The 24,054-nt window shown below is 49.9% G+C and overlaps 3 protein-coding genes across 8 annotated transcripts; 1 reads left to right on the top strand and 2 right to left on the bottom strand.

Annotated features, from left to right (window-relative positions):
- Positions 1-113: 113 nt before the first annotated feature.
- Positions 114-3,486, bottom strand: LOC120952284 (NECAP-like protein CG9132). 2 transcript variants are annotated; one of them, XM_040371646.2, is made up of 4 exons: positions 2,749-3,486; positions 2,093-2,681; positions 1,826-2,013; positions 114-1,640 (listed from the first exon to the last, which is right to left on the bottom strand). In XM_040371646.2, exons 2-4 carry the CDS (start codon positions 2,579-2,581, stop codon positions 1,568-1,570), a joined length of 750 nt encoding a protein of 249 aa, XP_040227580.1. In that variant the 5' UTR covers positions 2,582-2,681; positions 2,749-3,486; the 3' UTR covers positions 114-1,567. The 2 variants fall into 2 exon arrangements, with proteins under 2 accessions (XP_040227580.1, XP_040227510.1); XM_040371576.2 differs by having other exon boundaries at positions 2,761-3,485.
- A 1,098-nt stretch (positions 3,487-4,584) lies between these two features.
- Positions 4,585-8,440, top strand: LOC120952202 (basic salivary proline-rich protein 1). The gene is made up of 3 exons (XM_040371450.2): positions 4,585-5,256; positions 5,326-5,586; positions 5,675-8,440. The coding sequence occupies exons 1-3, from the start codon at positions 5,233-5,235 to the stop codon at positions 7,628-7,630; spliced, it is 2,241 nt and encodes a 746-aa protein (XP_040227384.2). The 5' UTR covers positions 4,585-5,232; the 3' UTR covers positions 7,631-8,440.
- A 1,807-nt stretch (positions 8,441-10,247) lies between these two features.
- Positions 10,248-23,396, bottom strand: LOC120949910 (uncharacterized). Of its 5 annotated transcripts, none has more exons than XM_040367509.2 (9): positions 23,066-23,396; positions 15,378-15,783; positions 15,103-15,306; positions 14,905-15,024; positions 14,526-14,717; positions 13,494-13,602; positions 13,130-13,389; positions 12,835-12,909; positions 10,248-11,817 (listed from the first exon to the last, which is right to left on the bottom strand). In XM_040367509.2, exons 2-9 carry the CDS (start codon positions 15,661-15,663, stop codon positions 10,916-10,918), a joined length of 2,148 nt encoding a protein of 715 aa, XP_040223443.2. In that variant the 5' UTR covers positions 15,664-15,783; positions 23,066-23,396; the 3' UTR covers positions 10,248-10,915. The 5 variants fall into 5 exon arrangements, with proteins under 5 accessions (XP_040223443.2, XP_040223460.2, XP_049464674.1 ...); XM_040367526.2 differs by lacking the exon at positions 23,066-23,396 and adding an exon at positions 20,700-21,030; XM_049608717.1 differs by lacking the exon at positions 12,835-12,909 and having other exon boundaries at positions 23,066-23,392.
- Positions 23,397-24,054: the final 658 nt, after the last annotated feature.

The raw sequence follows: 24,054 nt of genomic DNA, 5'->3' as shown, positions 1-24,054 counted from the left end.
TCGTTAAAATAACAGCCACTAATTTACTTCTTGACCGGGATAGTAAACGCGGTTTACGGCGCTCGGTTTTGAACGGGGTTTGTTTTCATTTTTTTTTCCTTTTTCTTTCCTGCTTTCTCTCTCTCTCTCTCTCTCTCTCTCTCTCTCTCTCTCTCTCTCTCTCTCTCTCTCTCTCTCTCTCTCTTTGCCCTCGTTACTAATCTTTTTTTTGCGCACTACAATATTAGATAACATATATACTTGCCAGCTTTCGCTACGCGAAGGGAAGGGGGTAGGGGCAAGAAGGGATTTATGGAGAAGGAACGAGTGGGTTATGGGAGATAGTATTTGTTTTTTTTTTTGTGTATCTCAATAGCAACAATAGGTATGTAAATCTGAGTTTTTCTCTTGCTTTTTCTCCTTTCTCATTCGTCCTGTCCAAAATTTCTACTACACCTGTATAATATAGCTAGCGCTTCAACCGTGTGTGTCATCTCATCTTCTTTCCCGCTTCTTCGCCTTCTCTGCCCCACTGCTGCAGAGCTTCCTACCGTTTGCCTAAAGGGCGCCTTTTCCTAGTAACGGCTCCGTTGCTTCGAGGGTTTCTCTTGTGTCTCCCCTAACGTAAAGTTCAATTTTAAACAATTCTATTATTTCCTATGTTTATATATATACCCATTCACATATATAGTTTTTTTTTTGTATCTCTCTTGTTAGGGGTTACGTGTGTATATGTGGTATATACATATGCAGCTAGCGACACATGCACGACTATAGAGCTCACACGCGCCTTCAGCCCCATACATACATACATAAGCGTTTTCCAGTAATATATATATGTATATGTATATGCGTGTGGTTGTGTATATATGTATATATTATATATATATATATGCTGAGAACAATACGCGCGTGTGTCTGTGTTAATGGTACGCGGGAGCGAATTTTCCGCTACTTTTCCTGCTACAAGAAAATAAACACACACACACATCAGGACATCAGCACCACACACGTGCGCGATCAATGCGTGAATTCCTACAATATGGCTCCCCAGCCCTAATGCGCGCGCCATCCCCGCGTACTATTATTCTGCTACGTCATTCTATTCTAATCGCACGGGTCTATGTGTGTGTGTATGTGTGTGATTGGTTTCTGTGTTCCACGTTTTTTTTTGTTGCGCTCGTTGAGTGTTTTCCATCCTTGTCCGCTCACTGATGTTCATGGTGTATTAATGCTTATCCGTTTCTATTAAAGTGTGTGTGTGTGTGTGTGTGTGTGTGAGAGTGTGAGTGTGTGGTTCTAGATTTTTAAACTTAAAGATCACGCACGTTCGATATCATACTATCGTCTAGCCAAGTTCCGACTTAAAGTACAGTGTTGCACCGTTTTACATACTTTTGCAACGAACCGTTTCTGCTCTCTTTTTTCCCCCTCCGTTTTTACAGCCGCCAGTCGCAGCTGATCATCATCCTCCACTACTTACCGGGGACAAACCATTTTAGCTTTTTCAGTGGTTGCAATGTTTTGCCCATACCCCCGCGTAAATCTCGCTGGTCCAACCGCCCTCGCCCAGAGTACGCCCACCTTCCTAAAACTGTACCCAGTTGGCGTTGGTTTTGCTCGGTGTTGCGGCCGCAGCATCTGCCGTTGTGCTTTGCACCCTTAAAACATGAAGGGAAAGACAGAGAGAGAGAGAGTAAGCACAGCGTGACGATAAAGCGATCGCATTATGAATGTTTACAGGGCTGAGCTTGTGCGGCGATAAAAGCCGGGCCTTTATCAGACAAAGCCGAACCAAAAAAAAAACAAAAAGTTGAGATGCGTCAGGGGCAACAGCATGACTTACCCAGCGGAAGTGAATTCGCCCCACTCGGTCTGGCCGCCGGCCGCCGTCGATGATGCGGCGGGCAGATGCGAAGGTGAGCTCGCCTGGGGTGGGCTGATCTTGTTGCCGCCCGGTGGCGGCGGTAGCAAACCGCCCGCGCCCGTTTTCTTCCCGGTCAGTCGGGACGAGGCCTCTGAGCCGTCCTTTTTCTAAAATGAGCACCAACGAAAAAAAAGGTAAATAAAACAACCTCACCTTCCCCCCTCCCGCCGGGCCTTTCCCACGCACCGTAATCTTCATGTTGATCTTGATCGTTTCGCCCTCCTTGAAGCCGAGATCGAGCTGCTGCTTCGGTTCCACCTTTTCCTTCTCGATCTTTTCCTCGTTCTTCACCCACTTGAAGTGGTCCTGCAGCGCGACGTTCATGTCGAACGAGTCGGACCGGTCGCCGAACCCGAGCCCGATGAACGCGGTCCGCCCGTTGCCGTCCTGGATGCGCAGCACGAAGTACCGGGAGCTGTCGGACACGGCCTCGATCGCCACGCCCGGGTAGCTCTCGATCGGGCAGTTCGCGAACAGCGTGCCGTTCGTCTTGTCCTCCAGCTTCACGCACAGCGACCGGCCCTTGGCCACCATCCGCAGCCGCCCGGTCCAGATCGGGTCGAGCAGGTTCCAGTCGGCCGCCCGGTAGCTCCGGTTGCTCTGGCGCGGCGGAATTTTGTACACAAACACCTCCTGCTTCACCAGCACCACGCTCTCGTACTCCGGTTCGCCCATCGTTTGCAGCGCTTTTCCTTTCTGTGGTGGGGAGGAGGGTGTGGTATGTGTGTTTGTGCGGCTCCTTTGTTTGTGTCTGCCGAGGGGTGGTGGAAACGACCTAAAAAGAAAAACAAGCACCGAGTGATGTATAGTAATGTTAGATCTCAAAATGTGCTTCTGCTTACGGCTCTTCGTACCCTTGTCTAGGAAAGCGGAGGAACGGAAAATGCGATTGGTTGTTGTTTTTGTTTTTCACACGCACAAACGCACAGACATTCAACGGTGTGTGCTCTCGCTCTCTTTCGCCCTGTGGATGTGGTCGGTAAGAAAAGTGAGGTTTGGGTGGCCAGGAAGTAGAGTGAGGAAGGCGGTAGGGCCACCAGGTGCAATCGACTTAGACAGTGGGGGGGGGGGGGGGGGGGCGTTTGGCCCAGTTTTGGCCTGCTCGGTCTAGCGACAATGACCCCTCTCTGTCTCCCTCTATCCGGATGCGCTTTTCACCGCGTTTGCGATCATCGGAGGCGCGCGCGCGTGTGTGTGTGTGTGCAGGGTACACAAAAGGCGAGGCGATTTTCCCTCCCGCTGTGCAGGGCTCGGTGCAGCTTCCCGTTCGGTGACGAGTTGGCCCGTTGGCTGGCTTGTTCTTCTTCCCCGCCGGAGGAAACGATTTGCTCGCGTACTGGTGCACCGCCGCGGACTGGCTTCCCTGCTGCCGACCGAGTAATACTTTCGTGTTTCGATTGCTTTTATGACGTAAGCAGTTTCGCTGGTATCACTCTCCGCGCACACACAGCCAAGATGAAGGGGTTTTTTGTGCTGCTGCTGCTGCTGCTGTCACTGACGGCCTGTGACATGTTGTTGTTTGGCCAGTGTGTCATGTGTGTAGGTGTGTGTGAGTGTGTGTGTATGTGTATATGGATGAGGTGATGCTTTTCGAATGATAGATAAAATACTTTTTTATAAGGGAGGAAATGCCTTATTGCGTTAATTATTGCTATTTTTTAACAGTTAGACCAAAATCAATCGATCTTACTCATACTAGAAGGAAATAGAAAGAACACATGTAAACCCAAAAGATCATTTGTGCAAATGTGTAAATTACAGGGTTGTCAGTTTATCCCTCATGCACGGAATACTTTTTCGCGTGAGAGCGTTTCTACATACACCGAGACTGCAGCTGAGAGATGGCTGTGAGAGAATTGACAACCGGTTTCTCACGCTGGTGTGTGTAGAAGCTCTCTGAAAAGCGCCGAGATGAGACTTTTAAAATGATGTTGAAAAAATCCATTTCAATCGCTAAAATGAAGCCAAAAAAATTTCTTTTACTTTTTAATAATATATCTACGATTATTAGACGGCAAAATGCAAACTATAATTGATCGATCGCTATAAACTGCCAATTCAATTTTTCTCAGCTCCATCGTTCTTTGCATGCCGAGGAGAATTCTCTCACCGAAAATGCTGTCAGTCGCTGTCAAAGCATGCTGTCAGTTATTTTCTCAGCAGCATTCTCGCTGTATGTAGAAAGGCTCTAACTCGAATATCCGCGAATATCGAATTTCACGTTTTTTGACTAAAATTCTATTGATTACTCCGAGTTTTTGATTTAATGTAGTACTTTTATATACTTCATCATTTATTTGTTAACATTCGTGCAGAAAATTCTAATATTTCTGGCATTTAAGCGGTTTCAATTTGTTAGCAAAAATGTAATTTATACCGATCTTGAAGCAAATTGTATTTATTTGACATTTAATCTGTCAAATTTATAAAACCGCGTATCTCCGAATCCGCGTAAGTCGAGAACCGTGTCGCAATCTGATCGAAACCCCTGCACTGACGCAAACCTTTTCTTGCATGAATCTTGACAAGGTCACAGCAACTGTCAACACACCGCGCTTTGCCGTCGGTAAATGTAAACAAACGGACTGCATGATACAAAACCAAACATATTTTCTTAATATTATTGTGAGCTTTTGCTGCTCCTTTGGCTGAAAAAATAACTTTGAATATTTTTAATTCACGAAACTATGATTTTTATCACACATTTCACGGAGTTTAAATATGATAACAACTCGCTGCAGAGTGGGACAACGAAGGAGAGAGAGCAAGAGAGCACGAATACTGTCACATGAACCAGTTGTAAACAGCGCACACGGCAGCTGCTGTCAGGCGGCCATTTTTTGCGAATCCCGTGCCCGTGCGTAGGGCGAAGAAGAAAAAAGGAAGAAGAACAATGCTTCCAGATCGCCACTCGACTGGCGTCCGTTTTGAACCTTTTTGTGTGAGCAGCAAATAGTGAATGCGATCGTGAGTGCGTGATGCAGGGTTAGGAGCAAAAAAAAAAAGAAAGGGTTTCTCACGGACCTACTTGCGTCGGTGTGTGTGTGTGTACTTTTAGTGGACAGTAGTGTATGACGACAAAGCGCAATCAAAGGCAGCGCACCATACGGAGGAAGCGACGCACACCAAACCAAAGCAAAGGCCGTGTAGCGTTGTTTGTGCCGCCGGTGTCGTTTTTTTGGTGGTGAAATTCTTTTTTTTGTCCGGAAATTACGCACACACCCGCTACGGACGAGTGTACAACAGCGGAACGTGGTTCGCAAGCGAATAAAGTGACGTAGCACACTTTCACGCACGCACACACTTGTATACCGTAGTGCAGAAGGATGTCGCTCGCCTACTCCCAGCAGGTAAGACGAGCCCCGTGATGGAAAGGCCTCGCTGTACTCATGTTCCCTCTCTCTCTCTCTCTTGAACAGTCACAGCAAGCGGCGGGTGGTGGTGGTCCGGGCGGGGGCCGCAGCGGCAACCCGCCGAACCGTGGCCAGGGTCCGCCGCCGAGCTCGATGCACATCCAGAAGATACTGGACGAGAACGCGGGCCTGATACAGACGATCCAGGAGTTCCAGTACGCGGGCAAGTCGAGCGAAAGCATGTCGTACCAGGTGGCGCTGCACCGCAACCTCGTCTACCTGGCGAACCTGGCCGACCCGCAGCAGAACGTTTCCTCGCTGCTTCCGGTGCGTTCTTTGGTTCTCTTCCCCTTATCGTATTTTTCGTGCACACTTTTTTTTTCACTCATCCCGCTTTTGTTTTGCCTTTTTTTAGCCGCCACAAATGCTGCACGCGATACAGCAGCAGCAGCAGCAACAGCAACAACAGCAGCAACAACAACAGCAGCAACAACAGCAGCAGCAGCAGCAGCAGCCTCCTCCGCCATCGCACGACGGGAGCATGATGCAAGGGCCGGGCCAGCAGCCGGGCGGAATGCCGGGCTATCCGCAGCCCGGACAGGCGCCGCAACAACCGCAGCAGCCGGGCCAGCAGCAGGGCCAGCCGCACGCTAGCAACGGGGTGGTGGGGCCGCCCGGCCAGCAGCACAATCCCCACGGGCCACCGAATCCGTCGCCCGGTATGCAGCAACAGCAGCAGCAGCCGGGCCAGCAGCAGCCCGGTATGCCTCCGGGCGCCGGGCTCGGCCCGAACGCGGTACCACCGGGCCCGAACCAGCCGGGCCAGAATGTGGTGATGGGTGGGAGCGGTGGCAATCAGCAGGGCGGCTACCGTGCGCCTGGCACTGCCGGCGGGCCCATGCCACCGGTGTCCAACGCGCCCGTGGTCGGTGGCCAGCAGCAGCAGCAACAGCAGCAAGGGCTCGTTAATCAGCAAAATGTCGGCCCGGGCGGTGCGATCCGTGCCGCGGGCATTCCCGGCCCGCAGGGTGCTCAGCAGCAGCAGCAGCAGCCGGCGAGCCAGCCGCTACCGCCCCAAACCTCCGGCTACCAGCAGCGGGCGGCCTACAACGTGCAGCACTCGCACTATCCGGGCTATCCGCCCCCGAACCAGGCGCCGTACGGTGCGCAAACCGGCTACTCGCCGTACGGTGGGCCGCCAAACCAGGTGCAGGGGTACGGGCCGCCGAATGCGGGCACACCGCAGGGCTACGGCCACCATGCAGGGGTCGTACCGCCGGCCGGCTCGGCTGGTGGGCAGGTGCCGCCGGCGTCACCGTACCCGGGCGCCACCACCGCCGGACAGCATCCGGGAGCGGGCGGTGGGGCAGCCGCTGCTGGCGGTGGAGCTGGGCCGCAGGGCTACCAGCAGGGTCTGCCGCCGGGAGCGCCTAACGCGCAGCCGCACGTGGGCTACGGTCCGCCCGGACAGCCGCCCGTCCAGTATCCGCCCCAGGGTGGTCCCGGTGGCCCACCGCCCCCACACGGCTACCCGGGCTATCCGGGCGCGGGCGGCGGGGCCGGTGCCGGAGCGGCTGCAGCGGCCGGCGGTCCGAACGGCCCGTACGGGCAGCCGGCCGGCCCGGGACAGCAGGGCGGACATCCGCCGCAGGGCCAGGTCGGGGGCTATCCGGCCCAGACGCCCGGGTACCCGATGCCCCAGCAGCCCCAGTACGCGACCGGCTATCCGGGCAGCGGTCCACCGAACGCCGCCGGCCCGATCCCGACCAGTGGCGCTGGCCAGGCTGGAGCGGGCGGGGCCGGTGGCACCGTTGCCGGACAGGCAGCCGCCTATCCGGGCCAGCAGCAGCAGCAGCAGCAGCAGCAGCAACCACCACAGACGGCCGTCACTGCCGGCGGGGTGGTACCGTCGTCGGCCATACCGGCCACCACGACCTCCTCCTACCCGACCGCCAATCCGGGCGGGGTGTCGGCCGGTGCGGGCTCCATGCCGCCCGGTGGCGCCTACAACGCCCAGCCACCAAACGCGCAGCAGCAGCACGGCCAGCCGCCCGTTTCGAGCTACCAGCAGCAGCAGCAGCAACAACAGCAGCAGCAACCAGCCAGCGCCGGCGTGCCCGGCCAACAGCAGCAACAGCAGCAGCAGCAGGGCGCCCCGGGACCGGCCGGGCCGGGTGTTTATCCGCCCCATCCGCCCTACCATCAGCAGTCGTACGCGCCGCTGCCCGTCCCCCAGGGCCAGTATCCGCCCGCCCAGGCCGGCTATCCGCAGTATCCGCAGCGCCCGCCCAACACGCAGATGCCGCCGCCCGGTCCGCAAGGTCCGCCGCCGCAGGGTGGCTACGGCTACTACGGTCAGCCGCCGCAGTAAGAAGCACTTTTTTCTGCACTGGAAATCCTCTCTCCATGGCGCTCTTTGGTTGAAACAAGAGCGATGGGATTTTAACTTCGTTCTCTGGAGTGTCTTGTTGCGCAATTTTCGTGTATGTGTTATACATTTTATCAAAGGGTTTTTTTTTTAATGTATGTATTTCTGCTTTCATCTCGATCATCCGGCGCAGTTATCCGGAGTGGGCAATATTTTTGTATTTTGTTTCTACATGTCATATTTATTGGGTGGTTTTATACGCGCAAATAATTTGCAAAAAGGTGCTTAATTACGAGCAAATGCATTGTGTATAGATTAAATTACTCTTCTCGTGTGCCAGCGGGAGAGCGCAAAGAACATTTTTAACAAACAAAAAATACAGAACAAAGGCAACTCTAGAGGACAATGTGCTTGGGGAATTGTGCATACGGTACGCTTCAATCAAATCTCAACCTTATAAAAGAAGAAAGAGTCAGAGGAGGAAAGAGCTATTTACGCTACTTTTCCCTAAATCACGCTAACTAAATATAAGAATGGTGTGCATGTGTGCAAACATTATGAAAAAACCAACAAACAAACAGATCACTTTATAACACTTGTATTAGATAAATGGCATATATATATTGTAAGATAACGATTGTTTGCTCCTCCGCTGCAACACAGCCGTCAAATCGCGAATGCTATATTCAAACCGGCTACCAGTTAACCATCACGGCTAAAGTAGTTGCATGCGTTCAGGAGGGAGAGATGCTATCCAACCTCTCCCGCGTAAAAAGAAAGTGTAACGAATAAAAGGTGTTCTTCATTGTGAAACCCAACGGTTTTGTTTGTTGCAAACACTTCTTCCTTAGTCAAGTTTGTTTATACTGTCACTTACTTATACACCTGCAGTAGAACCCCTTATAACGAGTTAAATCCGTTTCAATGACTCACTTGAATGAAAGGTAACATCATTGGTTCCAGGCTAAGAAAAGCGCAGGTATATTGGGATTATATGCATCTCCACCATGCGGAACACCTCCAACTGGCAACAGTAATGCATCGGTCAATTCTTAGTATTGAAATTCTCGCCTTCACGAACAAGTAGATCAAGAATGTCAAGCAAATTGTCAAATTAGAAGGAAGCAAATGGAGCAATAAAACTGAAGACAGTACCTAACTTACTTCACCTATCGTAGAACCGCAGCAAAACTCTCAGCTCCGCTATCTGCTCTGAAAAGAGTTATCTGGACGTGGAGTGGACGCGCCCACGAGCCACCCCGGCTTTTTTCGATTCGTGTATGACCTCGGGAGTTAAGGACTAGCAGTGGGCGTTGATGTGTCATCTCCCTTACGCGTTTCCTCCGCACTTGTACACTGCCCACATTTGGAAATAGCTTGATATTTAACGATTCTTAGTGTTGAAACTCTCCAAATGGTCACGATTTCTTAGCGGGAACAAAAAAAAATGCTCATTTTCTGAGATTTTACGCGTTAAGAAGGGTGTCTATAGAGCATTTAGATTTGTTCGTTATGCGAAAAACTGGTTATAAGGGGTACTCATTATGAGGGGTCTCACTGTGCTTACAACTACTCTGCGGTCTTAGCCTGCCTCAGGAGTGTCCGAAACCGCTCACGTTCTCCATCGTCTGCCAGTCCGTTATCCCGGCCTGAATTGGCTCCGGAATCGGAATTGGCTCCAAAATCAGAATCGGCTTCGAAACGGAGTCGGTTTCGGCAACTCTCCAAGAATAGGCGTTTGGGTCCAATGATGCTACGTGTTGATAACCGCAAAGAATCATAATTTACTTGTAAACGTTCTCATGGAGATTATCGGGCTAATTTCGCTTCTGAAACTTCTTATTTCAATTCAAGGACTGATTCTCATTCCGTAGCTAATTCCATTTTTGGAGTCAATTCTGATTAAGTTAACTCCGAAATCAGCTCCGAAGTCAACTCCGAAATCAACTCCGGAATCGACTGCGAAATCAGAATCGATTCCAGCATCGGAATCAGCTCTGGAATTGATTCGACTGTAGAAAGAGCGGTTGGCAGCCAGCCTCCTCCGCTCAGCTATCATGCTGGTTAGGTGAATTCTGGGACGACTTCAACAGTGTGTCCACCTATCTTTACGTCAAGCCTACGTAAGTAATTGTTGTTGGTAGGGCCGCTGATGTCGCCACCATCAGTCTGGTCTTTGCCTCGTTTATCTGCAATCTGAGGTTATCTGCTCGATCCCTTGGTTGGTAGGCTTATGTTACATAGAAGAGCCGCAGACCAATGATGTCTACATCATCAGTGTATGCCAGGATCTGGATTGACTTATAGCAGATGGTTCCCGAAGTCTCCACGGACCCTCGAGGCACGGATGGCCCTCTCTAGCGCCAAGTTGAACAGGCAAGCCCGTCCCCCTGGCGCAGACCTTTGGTGGTAACAAAAGGCCCTGGGAGTTTTCCATCCACCTTCACCACCAGCTTTGAAGTCGATGAAGAGATGGTATGTGTCGTGTCTGTATTCTTCTCCAAGAATCTAGCATCGGAGAAATAAGCATTCCAAATTTGGCTTCCAGTGTAGCCGGTTGCCTGGAATAGGGGCTAGGAGGTGCGTTTCTTTCATCGATGACATGACATTAGCGCAACCGTTTTTAGTTACAAATTTATTTACCCGGTAACTGTTGGCAAACTGTTTGCGTACATAGAAGTGTAATATAAGCGCGCTTGGAGAAGCGAAATTGGTGGCAAAAATCATGGCGGTAAAAAAAGAGAAAGACAGAAAAAAAACAGAACGTATCATCTGCTGCACGATATAGTGGCTGTACCGACTGGGAACGAATGATGCTTGTATTTTGTTTTTAAATATTATTTCAATCAACTCAAGCCTTGTTTAAGGATATGTACAATAGAAAGAAAGAACAGAGTCCTCTGCTAACTCATCAATGGTTGGTAGTGGGCAACTTCCATGCTCAACTTAACGGATGCCCCAGAACGCGTGCTCTAACGAAACAAAGGAAAATAGACACATGTCCGTCCACATGCTGCGAGGGGGACACCATGACCATCTGTATCTCTTTAACGCTGCACGCTTACATTTTATATAGACAGGAAAATACACATATATTACTCTATAATTTATAAATATCTAAAACGGTTTCCCTTTACTAGAATCGCTTTTTGGTCCTTTTGTTTCGCTTTAATTCCTCCATTGGTTGCATCTTCAATTCACCCTACCGATTGCTTACTGCTTCCCCCCTCTTACTACTAAATTAATAGGAAAACACTCCGTTCCTCCTTCCCCATTCGCTTTTTTTTTCTACACGTTCGTCGGTGCGTCCATCGCGCACACGATCGTTTTCATGACGGCGGCGGCCGCGAGCGACGCATAGTTTTGCCATTTGCGCGACGTCGTGCCGTCCTTGTAGTCCGCGATGCCCTTCACCAGGATGAAGCTGTCCCGGCAGTTGCCGACGATGCTGTCCAGCACCGAGTTCATCTCGCTGTCGGTCGCGAGCAGCTGGTACGCCTGGGCGTACTCGGTGCGCGCACTGTCCGACCGGACCAGCTCGTAGCCGGAGCCGATCGGGCCGGCATGCAGCCGGGTCTGGTGCGGTACCGGCCCACCGCCGCTCGCGTCCGTATCGTCGCCCCCGTCGCCCTCCCCGCTCGGCTGGGCGATCGGGTGCGCCACCTCGATCACGTTCTTGTTGCCGATGTTCATGTACAGCTTGTCCGTGTTGGGGGCCGGCCGGGCAAAGTCATGCTCGGCGTGACCGCCCCGCCCGCTCAGCTGCTGCAGGCCCTCCTGCACGTACTGCAGCCACGGTTTTTTGCCGTCGTCGTTCTGCACGAGCGTGCGCCCGATCGCCTGCAGCCCATCGTCCGCCGGGTAGTAGCGCTTCACCTCGCTCTGGCCGCCGCTGTACACGTAGCAGTACGGTTTCGGCCCGTTGCCGTTGGTGAGGGCCGGCTCGTGGGCGGCGGCCGCAATCACCACGTCGCCGAGCCGCACGTGCCGCCGGTAGTCGGTGTAGTGGGGGATGCCGCCCGCCACCCCGACGATGAACACGTAGTCCACCTTCTGGAAGGTGCCGAGTAGGCGGGTCGTCGTGTTGCCGGCCGCCGTCATCGCTTCGCGCGTGCTGCCCACCGACGGGAGCTTCGTGCTGACGATCCGGTGCGCCCCAATGTTGCCGAGCGTGTACACGTTCGATTCGCCTGTGAAAGATTGAGGATGGAGACAGCGAGGGGGAGAGTAGCGAGATAGAGCAAAAAAGAACCAAATTAGTTTTGTTACAAGGATTTTAAATGAAGGCAGTTTTGGTGCTATTATTTAATTCCATCACCTCTTAAATTCACAAACAAAACTAACAAACACATAAAGCAACCAAAATGCACAGTGGGTTCTGACGGCCTTTTACAACGGCTGTTTTCAATCACATGTTCGATATCAATAACTAGGATTAGATCTACTAATGCGAGGACTACATGAAGCGATGCGACATGGAATGTCTAATTCATCCTCGAAACTCGTAATGTTTTAATTTTATCATTTCAAAGCCTCTCAAATCAAATCAACCTCTCTTAAGGAACAGGAAACGTGAAGGATTTTAAATGCTAAGCCATTCATTTTGTGTTGAGAACAACTATAGTTTCGAAGCTTTTTCGAGTTGATAATTGAGCCCTGTCGGTAATAAACTGTCGTTCAAACATTCATCCTAGAAAATCTGGAGTATGAACTATTGGTGGAAGCCCGGAATCGGACCTACACGTTCAATCCCGTAACCGATTCCGATGCTGGAAAAATCCTCCTAAAATTGCAACTACAAAACCGCCTAATATCACTATTTTTGCTTCTCCTAGAACTGTTACACTCTTGTTAGAACAAACTGTAAACCTCGAAGATGGATACACACAACATTTGCCGATCTGATGTGATGCACTACATCGCGTCGTTTGCGCGTAACGCCCATCACCAACAACGCTTTAACAAACGACCCGAAAAAGACATTCACAAACAAACATATACTACGGGAAACAGGTAAGCTGGACAGGTAGTGAACAGGGTGACTTGAGTGTGCTGCAAGCGGCGAACGAACACGAGGCGCGAGCGAACGAGCAGGTTGTGTTGTGACGTCACGAGGACTTTCCGGTCCGACCCGAGCACGTGAGCATGTGACGGTGATTGAGTAGAGTGTGTATGGGTGTGTATGTGTGTGTGTGTATGTCTCTTACCGAACCGATTCTTTCTTCTGTGTCGGTGTCGTTCCGCTGTGTCGTCGTTAGTGGGCCTATCGGAAGTGGCGGTTCCTGGGCGTGAAACATTTTGGGGTTTTGGTTTGGGGTTGATTTGGTTTTAGTCATGCATTTTTTTTTAGTCATGGTTTGGGGGAGAGGAAACGGGAGACCTTAGATACGACCCTGAAAACACACTTGGCGCCTACCCACCCACCTTCGTCATGGTATCCCTCCCAGATATACCCATTAAAGAAAGAGAGCCCGGTCGGCTAGCAGCACGGAATGGTCTTACCTACGGTGGTGTACCGCACGAACGTTTCCTTGTTCTCGAGCATGGCGTCCACCGCGAGCTTCTCGCAGTACTGCGCGGTGATGATGGCAATGGTGGGCTGCTTGTTCGACGCGATCGTCGGCATCTGCTTGACGATTTTGATGGCCTGGTCGTCATGGTGAATGCGAGTGAACGCGTTGTACTCCATCGATTTAATCAGGCCGCGCTCCTTCAGCACCAGCATGATGGCGAGCACCTCCTCCTCCTCCCAACCGTGGTCCCTGTGGGTGTGTGTTGCGAAAGGGTCAATCAATAATCGAGTCGAACCGCGGAGGGTTGTCGGTTTGGTTCGGGCTTTTTCCGCGACCGCCCGAAGATTACTTACTTTGCCAGGTCCTCCGGTGCAATGGGGTTCGGGTAGGCCTGCTCGATCAGTTCCAGTATTTTCTCCGGCGTCAGCGGCACCACCTCAAACTGTTCGTCCTCGAACGACACTGGGAAGGTGGAGTAATAGGGGAAACAGTTTAGTAAATTGAAGAAAAAGGAGCACATACGCGAAAGCGTAGGTTAATAGGGCACGAAATACACAACACGTTTCCGGAAGAGTCAGTCAGATTAAGCGCAATCAAACAACAAAACTATGTACATCGCGATAACACCAATCAAACAAATTCTGACGATGAGGTAATGTACCCAATATCAGGATTTACAAAACTCGGCGGCGCTCAACAGTCTGGGCAAAAGCAGCCTGGGATAAATTGAGGTTAGAATCGAAGGGCACTACTTTGAAATGGAGAAATATAGGCGGGCAAAAAACAACAAACAAACCAACCAGTTAGACAGCAACGATTTTTGTTTATTGATGGCCTCAAATGTCTAGCAATCGCAATCAACAGCTAATTGTAACAGTGAATTAGTTTCGGTTAAAGGGCACTACAAGATGGCGCCGCTTGCACAGCTACAATTTTAGATCTTAATTATTCCAGTATCAAGAAAAAAAAGTAACCATAATAAGTTAGAAAAGCAGTTTAAATAAATATAAATAAAAACACAGTTAATTAGAAGTATGAAAAGTAAAAAACAGTAGATAAATAAAAGAAACAAAACGATAAAACTCAACATTACTGTACAAAACGAACGAACACAGAGAGGAGCAAACAAATCGAAAAAAGATGGCGATGGCGAAGCGCGGCAACCATTTTGCCACGCCGTAGGGGCCCGCCATCCTTTGACTGTAGATTAGTGTGTGTTAGTAGTTAGACAGGAGGCATTCTAAGTGTGGTAAATGAGCCTCTCCAACAAAACGCACACAGACACACACAGGCACGCACAGAGAAACGTCTACATTAGTTGGCGCGATTGTACATGTCGACCCAGAGGCGCTTCATTAGTGTTTCGCCGCTAACGACAGCGGTACCTTCTAGGTCGTCCCGCTCGTCCTTCTGTTTGCGCTGGCTGATGGGTGTAACATGAATGCTGCCGCTACTACTACCACCACCACCACCACCACCACCACCGTCATCGCCGTCCAGGTCCGGTCCGGGTTTATTATTGTTTCGGTCGAGCTTGTGACAGTTGCCGTAGCAAACGATCACGTGCCCGGGGCGTGCTAACAAGAATGTTTCCAAAAATTTTTTTGTTGTTGTTTGAGCAGAGCAATTGAAGAGAAAGATGTAAGAGAGTGAGAGAGGAGGAGAACACCCATAACCCACCATTTCCATCATATATTGGGGAGGGATTGTGAAGGATATTGGGAGAAATGCATAAAGACAGTAAGAGAGCGCGCTACTACTTACAAGGTCTCGATGGTGGTGCGGACGTTTGCTCCAATATTCGCAGCTCGATCTCGACGGCCTGTATTTCGTTGTAGCCCTTCTGGAGCAGCTTCATGATCTTCTTGATAAAGCCGACGTAGTCTGTGTAGGTAAGAGGAACAACAGAGCAAGCTAGAAAGACGCCCGAATGTGAGGCCCTAAAACCGCCATCGCGCTTACCCCTCGGAAACTCTTTCGGGCTGACGAGCTCGCGGAAGAAGTCCTGCGCTACCTGCGCCTGCACGTTCTCCGACGTCAGCCACGGCCGGAACCAGAACTTGATGCGGCGAGATTCCTGCGAGTGCTGGCCACTGTTGGCGCTGACCAGGAAGACGCGGAACTCGAGACTGAGCTGGGCCGGTTCGCGCTGCCGATTCGATTGTTCTGCAATGGTTGGAATGTTGGAAGTTGAGCGTACGGTAAACAGGGCGACGCAGGAGCGTTGACGCTTCTACCTTCAGCCGTTTTGTTGATGATGATGCCCCGATGGTCCCCACCGGCCACGTGTGTCCGTTCGCCGACCGACTGGATGAGCTTCCGCTCGATCAGCAGCACCGTGGAGGTGTTCGTCTTGCCCAGCGGTGTCATCACGACCTGCTCCTCGTCGGGCGTTTCGGAAGGAACTGCTGGCATGCCCGGGTCGGCACCGTGCTGCTGCTGCTGCTGAGGATGTCGCTCCGGTTTCGGGGGTGTCGGTGGCGGTGGAGGTCGCTCCAACCGCTTCACCGTCGGGGACATCATAATTGTGTGTCGTGGAACTTCTTACGGCTTGCTTCCTTAACTACCTCACACTCTTTTCTCTATATTTCCCTCCTTTTCGGTTGTTTTGTCTATAAAGCCCCCAAAACCTGAAGAGAGCTCCTGAAAAAATGAGGAAAGCACACAGCAACATCAAAGTCATTGATCCAAAAGGTAACGGGTGTAACCTTGCTTTTGCGTGACCCGCCGACATGCGAGCCCACCTTCTTGGAGATACTATTCCTCCCCCTCCCTCCCCAGAACAAATCGTAAATCTAAAACCGAAAACCTCTTTCGCCGAGGAACTGCGAGGGGTTGTGTACCGTTACGGTAATTGCAGGTAAAGAAAGGCCCCCGCACAGCGCGGGTCGTGCGAAAACTTGGGAACTTTTAGTTTATGTGACCCTGTCACGCACGGTTGCGACTTGCCGAAGAATTCGTTTCCAATGCTTTTAACGACCCGTGTGACTATTGCGCCTTCGAACTATCTTCGAACTAGCTGCTAGATCCTTACAGGGGTTTTCAGCGATTCTGAAATTGAACATTCCTAATGGATTTCAAACGAACCTTTCTAAAAAGAGTGCCGTGTAGTCTAATTCCTGTCACATAGAGTTAACTTCCCTCAAGAAAGAACCAAGAATTATGAGTGTCCCAGAACTATGAGAACCCTTGTATGTCGGGAGGATATAGGGATTCCACCAACAGCAAGATTAGTTGGAGGCGCCCTGGGTACAAGAATGAATCATTTGGCCGCAGAGTTCGACGTCCTACTTCTCTACATATGTCTTAATAGTCGTGACCCTGGGACCACAGTGTACGCTTCATAGTTTGTTTTGTTTTGGTTGGCAAAGCATCAACCAACCAAAGCAATCTTGGCATTCTATTTTGGAACTCGCAACAGTGCAAAACTGACAAACCAACAAAAGAGGACACATACACCACGGTCACGGTGCGAGTTCAGTTTTTTGCCGGTCTACTTCTTCTCGCCCCAAAGTACCTCCTTTGCTCGAAAATAAACCAAGAATTTCCCGAGCTGCTGGCTGGGCTGGCAACATCTGGACACTGTCGCCCACTCAGAGGGTAATAGATTTCCCACCACCGCATCTCCCACACACAGTACTTCCCCTCCGTTTGTGTGTGTGTGTGTGTGTGTGTAGTTTGTTTGCGTTTGGTGGGCCGACGACGACGACGACCACGCACCCATTTTTCTGTTGCTGTGTAGGTGGAAAATCCAACGGAAATCGCGCTCGGTCCGGTGGGAGGATGGGAGGGGTTTATAAGCAAACAGACACGAATCAATATCACACCAGGTCGGACATTCGGCACTGATAAGGGGGTCCCCGCTCCGTCAGTTTTGTAGACGAGGCGCGAAAGCCATCTCCAGAAAAAGAAAGCAAGAAAAACCAACCCCAACAGAGAGACACAGATCGATTATCGATTGACAACATCGGGGCCGCACCGATGATCACACTCCACAGTGGCACGGAAGGCAGGCCATGAATCACCTGCGAAGTGAGCGAGGGAAGCGTGAGTCATCATCGCACGCTTCTTTCGCGTATTAATGGCGATGCGTCCATGCGGGACGGACGCGAGCGAGTTTCCCTTGACATTTGCGCGCGTGGTTTGACGCCTTGTGTCGCGGGAAAAGGCTGGCTCACACCATGGGTGCGCTCTATCGACGGGTTTGGTTCCGGTTCGGTTGGGCAACAGTGGAAGCCGGCGTCGTTATCAGCGGTTGTCGTCGTCATTTTTGTTGGTCGGTCAACCGTCCCACGCGGCTTTCCCTTACATTGTGCGCGACAAAACAGTGCAACGAAACCAAAAAAAAAAAATGGGTTCTTTGGGGAGTAGTTGAGTGTATAATATAAAACCACGCACAGTGAGGCACTTGTGTAGACCATACGGCGCGCTCCAGCAAAACAAAGCAAAAAAGACAAAGGGTGCGCATTGTGGTGCAGCCGCGACGCACCATTGTGGAATTCATTTTCCAACCCCCCCCCCTCTTTTGTTGCCCCTTTTCCCAGCGCACCATCGTCGATCTTTTCCATTATTTATGCACTGGGCGCTACTCGCTTTGGGGTGGGTGAGATTTTTGTTTACCCAAAACACTGATGCAATCGGCGAGAAGCTGCTGCCCTCGCTTGGCATAACAGAAAATAATAAACATCCCAACAAAGTCCACCGCCACATCAGATGCGGATGGAACTGAAAACTGGAGCTGGTGTGGTAAGGGAAGAACGGGGCAAAATGGGAACCGATTATTTAAGCATTATTTCACAAGGTGTATTCTTTGAAGTGTTTCACCAACACCATGCATATTTCAGGACGCGTTATGAAACAACAATTAAATTAATATTGTACAATTGTCAAGATAGGAAGAGAAACCATTTATTTCGCTAAAGCTTTTACTATTACACTGAAGTGCTGTTGTTGTTATGGTCCCCAAGCAAAGGTGTAAGTCAAAAAAGACGTAGGTCGAATATCTTTCAATCCATCCATTTATAACCGAGGTTGGCGAGTCAAAAACAAGCATTTCGTGCATTTTAGCGAACATAATTTTCAAGAGTGCATTTGTACAGGAAATCTTCATGAATATCTATGTAACGGTTACTACCAGTAAATCTTACATTTTCAGCTGAATGACAACCGTGCACGTACGAAATCAAGGACTGTGTAGGGACGAGGTAAAATCGGGTTGGCCATCTTGGATGCCATTTGACAACAGAAAGCCCTGGCAAATTGATCAAAACTTCGAGCAATTTTCTGGCGATTTTAATCGAAAAGGGCTCTTAGCTGTCAAACTGCATGTAACGAACTTTTGGCTACTTGTCAAATTGTTCTGCATCATGCGTGCTCGTTCCTGTACAGTTCTTGATCGAAATCAAAATCGTCGTAACTCGAGGGTCTCTCCTGTATACCCATTTTGCCCCATAACTTTGTCCATTTTACCTCGTGTTGCAAAATGACGTCACTTGAAACATCAAATTTTATTAAATAGTTTATTTGTATTAATTTTTTTTTTGCTTTTGTGGCTCAATTTTAATCCAAAAATAAACACTAGAAGCATAGCATAATGTAAGAAGAATTGGTTTTCGTAGAATATTTTCATAAATGCTCATCAAACTGCTTAACATGCCCATGCTGCCCCGGTTCTCCCCTACAACCCTACGTATTGATTTCTGCGTCTCATTGGGGGAAGCCTTCACCTTTTAGCCGCCACCGGTCCTGGATGTGCTTGAGTGAACGCAGCCCAGGTCTTTGCTAAAACCCGCACCGGCACCTGGCATATGGCCTCGGATCGTTTGAGCACGTTATTTCATCATCATTAACCCTTAAGAAGCCATCACATAGCAATCGGAGAGTTAACGCATCAACCAGTTTCCTGGAAGTTCAGCAGTGCGCTGCGTCATAAGCTTGCAAATTGCCTCGCATCTCCCCCTAACCACCACTACATACGCAAACACCCTCATCCGCCGCAGATTGAATGCCGAAGGGGTGATTCCACGATTCAGCGGTTCTTTTGCTACCAACCGATGACATCATCTTCCTGCTTCGAGCACGAGCAGCAGTTCACTATCGCCACTTGTTCCCCGATATAGCGCAACAACAACAACAACAAAAAAAAACATCGTCAACAGGTCACAAACAGCGCGAATAGACCATCAATGCCATACCGCTGTGATATGAAAGGTAACACACACACGCATGGCTTCACCTCGTTTTCTTCCTCCTCTTTGTGTACTAATTCAATTTCAACCCGCTCACACTTGTAGGCTGCTGCGCGCGGAATCAACATAAGGGTGATTTGAATTTAAATGTGCAGGCGGTGCGACAAGCGACGAGCGTACTGGCTGACCTTGCGGCCGACTCTAGGCCCCCCTGCAAACGGGGTTCTCTTGCTATTAATTTAACTATGTTTACCTCACTTTTGCGACGTGCTGGCCGCTCCTATTCTAGTTCTGGTTTGTGAAGTTGTTTTTGTTGTTGTTGTTGTTGTGCTTTACTTCACTTTACTCCGAGATTAGTATACCGGCCGTGTGCTGGGGTGAAGTAAACGGCAAATCCAATGCCAATGGGGCAAATGCATTGGGGCACCATGGGGAAGGGGGAGCTGTGGATAATGATGATTGATCCCGTAATGAGGGCGCCGGGTGTTTGGATCATTTTCCCAGCCTGCCCCGCCGTTTTCCATTGTGCGGGTTTGGTTTTACGTAATCGGGAAACCGACCGTGCTGTGCTGTGGCATTACGAGTGAGAGTTGATGCTGGGCATACGGCTTTCGGTTACATCGGTGTGATCTGCTGGTGAAGCTGCTGGGGAGACTACTTGTTGTTAGGTCATGGGATTAGTACCTCGGCACGGGGCACTCCCCACTTGCAGCTCCGAAAGACCTGCAGATGTCGGCAGTGAGTGCTGTTAGCTCTTCAGAAAAAAAAGAACAGAGTTACATCTTCCGAGTTCTTGTTCCGAATTTCAGGAAGTTCCCTGCTAAGCAACTTAGGCAAGCATCCGAAAGATAAGAGATTCGCCCGATTCTAATTGGAGATAATTTGCCAATTTGGTTAGCACACGACCGATAACCAGTCAGTGCCTGCTGGCAATACACCAACGCCGTGTGAGCGGTGACTTCAAGCTGGAACGTCTTTTTTTGTGTCAGGAAGTTGCTAGAGAATTTTAACACCTCGCACGCTAATGACACGATTGGCCAATAGTGCGCTCCGTTGATTGAACGAATTGACCTGGGAATTGAGGGAACTACTAGGTTTGAAGGACAAATTACTTGCGACAAGCTACCGTGCAAGATGTTGGAGAAATAATTCGATGTCCACAGAATGCATCCCCCTTCTGCCTTTGAACTGTTTTTTCCTTGTCGCTTTCAAAACGCTTTGAAGTCCAGCAGAAAGGGTAAAAATGCTACCATTTCTTGAAATACGAAATAATGTTGCAAGCTCACCTCCACTATCTCTGGAGACAAGAGATATCTACAGGCCCGCGCCTCTGCCAGCACCATATCACACGGAGATAAGAAAAGTGCTCACCAGTGTAAAAATGCACATAATTCGACAGGTCCAACGATTCGACGAACTTCGGGGCACGTTTTGGAGGCCCAAAACGGTGCACAATTTTTGCAGTCGTGGCGGGAACGGTTCCCAACCAGCCACGATGACGTCACGCCGCTCTTAGTTTGATCGTGTAGAATTGGGTCGTCGCCCGGCAAAGTTGAATTGGTTGATTGAGAGGGACACGGCACTTTGTGTCGCCGGACATGTAACTTGAGCAGTACGTGCAGCGTGGTGTGTCCCCCCCCCCAAGCCTCCTCCCCACTCGAGTGTTCCGGCTGCGGTTCCATTAGACGCGATAACGGGCTTCCCGAGGTTTCTGACCCCTCCAACCCTCCTCCCCCGGGCCCTTTATCTCACGCTTTCACTGGCGGGGTCGTGCGCTAACGTCCGCTCTCTGTGCAGACTTATCATTAGCGCTCTGGACAGCATTTTTTCGAAAATAAATCGTAACAAGAAAAAAAAACCCCCACAGTGACCCATTCGTCGACCATTTTGCGGCTGTAACGACGGGGCGGTGTGTGTGTGTGTGTGGAGTTGATATTGTGAGAGCGGTTTATGGGGCGTGTAGAGCGATAACTACACAGAAACATTGGGTTTGCTCCATTTTTTTCTGAAGAAGTAAAAAGACTACATGAATCTAGCATCGGTCACATAAAAAGTGAGGAAAACACACACACACACACACATAAACGCATTCCTGGTGTGGCCAGTTGGAAGATCGGCAAGCATGATGATGATGATGGTGCTTCGATTGCGCCGAACGGAAAGTGCAGTACCCGTCGTTGCCTCTGCGTGCTCTAAAAATAAATCAGACTCAGCGTGCTCGGCTGATCGGGTTTCCCCTTCGCGTTCATCCCTCTCAACACACTCGAAAATCACACAACCCACGGTGGAAATTGGAGAATGTGTGTCCGTTCACGGGCTTACAATTTCCTACGCAGCGAACGTGCGCGGCTTGATGAACGCAAACGCAACGCTTACTGCGCAAGCCGCTCTTGCGGGTGCATCTTCTGGTGGTCTGCTGCCGGCCGTGACGTTCCGACTAGTGATGGGAAGGATTCCCATTTGTTGCGGAGTCTGATCGATCCGATCCCGGACTGATCTCCGGTGTTGGAATCAGAGTCTCATGTGAAGACCTCTGGCGGCAATTCAAACTCCAGCGCGAAAATCCTTCATTTCGAAGATACAACTCCTCTCTGCACTGCAACAACAATCCAAGATCATCCAGCAGGGAGACATTGTACAACTTCTGAAGGCAGCACTAGGCTCTGCTTCACAGGCTCCCTCCTGGTAGGATACTTCCAGCAAAAGAGCTGTGTAAGATGCCAAAACATGCCTAGTGTGCTGCTGAGCAGGTTGAAGCGAATGGGTGTATCGTCTTCTGAGTACAGTTGACAAACTATCAGCGTAAGATAACTTAATAAAAACGCATGTACATACCTAAAGGATGCCTCTTAATTTCTAGTAGTGGCGTATGACTTTTATAACTTTTTCTTTTTCACTCTAACTTGTTCTTCATTCGCTCATTCTCTATTTCTTTGCTAATATTTTCGAAAAACAATTTTGCCAAATCTTCAAATTGTTTCTTTCTGGTAGCAATGACCCGCAAGAGGGAAACATTTAAAAAATAAGGTAATTAAACTGGAAACGAACTCGTTCGGAATTGCGGAGTCAAAACCCGACATTAATCGGGAATCAGGTTTAGTTTTTCAGAGCCGGAGTCGCGAAGGACCCATGACTCTACACCGGATTACCCATCTCTAGTTCCAGGACAAGCGAGCACCAAAATCTGTCCCCGAAAACAAAGAAGCAAACCGAAAGCTAAGGGGAAAGAGACGAATGCAAAAACGCAATGCCAGTGCGTACGTCTCGCAGTGGTTATTTCTCGTTCAACCCCTAATTTTGTTACAAAAAAAAAGCAGAATGATGCACCCCTATGTCTGGCAAACGAGGGCGCACTGAGGCGTGCTTGTGTTGGTGTGATTGAAGAATTGAATCCAGGTTCACTATCGGGCTGCACGGAACGGCGATAAGTGTGTACGCGCGCACACATACACACGCTGCGGTGGATGTTGTTTGCTCCGTTTTGCTGCCAATTCTGATAAAAGCGCTCGCGGGAGTTTTGAGCCCAATCGTTGTTTGCGCGAACCACACAGTCTGCTTCAAACCACAGCCAAGCCACGAGGGCACTATCAAAACAGCTTGGACAGAGGAAACAAGGCACACGCACACGCCAAAGCACAAACACAATCGCGCGGTTCCAACGCAAACGCCAGCGCGATCGGGATTATCGGGTTCTTAAAAATTGAAAAATAAGTCACACTTGACACAACATCACGTACCAGGAAAATTGTAGACAAAACACACACACACACACACACACCGCAAGCAAAGCACTGCGAAACACTGCCGGTGTAGTTTGTTTGGATTTTACGCGTGTACCGAAACGTGTACGGCTTCGCGCACCTTCGAGAGCGGACGCTGCCTTTCGACTTGTAACGGACGCACCACACAGCGAACTGGCAGCCGCGGGTACGCAGCGAAACGGTTGCGTATTGCTTTCGCTGGACGCACCGCCTTGCATCTCGCTTCCAATCGGTAGCGCGCTGTCTCGTTTTCGTTCACGCGCACTCACACACGCTCACAACGGTACAGCACGCGCGAACGGCGCGTCAGCATCTTGCGGCTTGCCGGATGACTAATGTCTCATGGCGTCTCGCTACGCACACAGCGAAACGGGCAAACGATCACATTTGCTCAGCGTGCAAGAGCGAGAGAAAGCGCTGCTGTCATTGAGGGCCGTTGGGTCTCTGTCGTCATTGAAGTGTCTGGATCGTGGTTTTGTGTGGCACTCTTCCGGCCCAGGGCTCGGCAAGCTATACGCCTAGCTGCGCCTGGGAGGATATTTTTTGATAAATAAATGAAATAGCTCCCCAAGCAATCGTAAGGTTTTGTTAAGTATTAGTAAATGCATATCAAAATACCAAAACAAATCAAAATACCTCTCGGCTTTTGCTACAAATATCGATCTTACTTGCATGAGGCCAATTGGCTCAAAGTATCTAAAAAAAAATCGTCATCAAAGAATTGACATTTCTCATAAACCGTATCCGTTGAGCTGTTAGTTTTTACCATTCCATACATATTATAATATTAACCAACCAGGACTACACTGGTCAAACTCCAGTAGCGATTCCAGAGTTCGTATACGATACAGGTCGATGGATAGGTCTTATTTTGAACTTATGCAAAGGTCTTGTATTTGACTAGTGTTGTGTTTCATGAATCTTTCGTAAGTATTCGTTCATTTGAATCTTCACCGATTCTTTGA

Source organism: Anopheles coluzzii, chromosome X, assembly GCF_943734685.1.
Source record: "Anopheles coluzzii chromosome X, AcolN3, whole genome shotgun sequence".
Taxonomy (NCBI): domain Eukaryota; kingdom Metazoa; phylum Arthropoda; class Insecta; order Diptera; family Culicidae; genus Anopheles; species Anopheles coluzzii.
Note: the sequence above shows the minus strand (reverse complement) of the source record. Positions and strands in the feature narration are given on the sequence as shown.

What these genes read in the sequence shown, in the direction of transcription:
- LOC120949910 (XM_040367509.2), bottom strand. Translation starts at nt 15,663, where the DNA reads ATGATGTCCCCGACGGTGAAGCGGTTGGAGCGACCTCCACCGCCACCG. An exon ending in CGCACCACCATCGAGACCTT is followed by an intron (nt 14,718 to 14,904) that starts GTAAGTAGTAGC and finishes CATTCTTGTTAG; the next exon opens with CACGCCCCGGGCACGTGATC. An exon ending in GCACCGGAGGACCTGGCAAA is followed by an intron (nt 13,390 to 13,493) that starts GTAAGTAATCTT and finishes ACACACCCACAG; the next exon opens with GGACCACGGTTGGGAGGAGG.
- LOC120952284 (XM_040371646.2), bottom strand. Translation starts at nt 2,581, where the DNA reads ATGGGCGAACCGGAGTACGAGAGCGTGGTGCTGGTGAAGCAGGAGGTG. An exon ending in AGATCAACATGAAGATTACG is followed by an intron (nt 2,014 to 2,092) that starts GTGCGTGGGAAA and finishes TGCTCATTTTAG; the next exon opens with AAAAAGGACGGCTCAGAGGC. An exon ending in GGCGAATTCACTTCCGCTGG is followed by an intron (nt 1,641 to 1,825) that starts GTAAGTCATGCT and finishes TCATGTTTTAAG; the next exon opens with GGTGCAAAGCACAACGGCAG.
- LOC120952202 (XM_040371450.2), top strand. Translation starts at nt 5,233, where the DNA reads ATGTCGCTCGCCTACTCCCAGCAG. An exon ending in CGCTCGCCTACTCCCAGCAG is followed by an intron (nt 5,257 to 5,325) that starts GTAAGACGAGCC and finishes TCTCTTGAACAG; the next exon opens with TCACAGCAAGCGGCGGGTGG. An exon ending in ACGTTTCCTCGCTGCTTCCG is followed by an intron (nt 5,587 to 5,674) that starts GTGCGTTCTTTG and finishes GCCTTTTTTTAG; the next exon opens with CCGCCACAAATGCTGCACGC.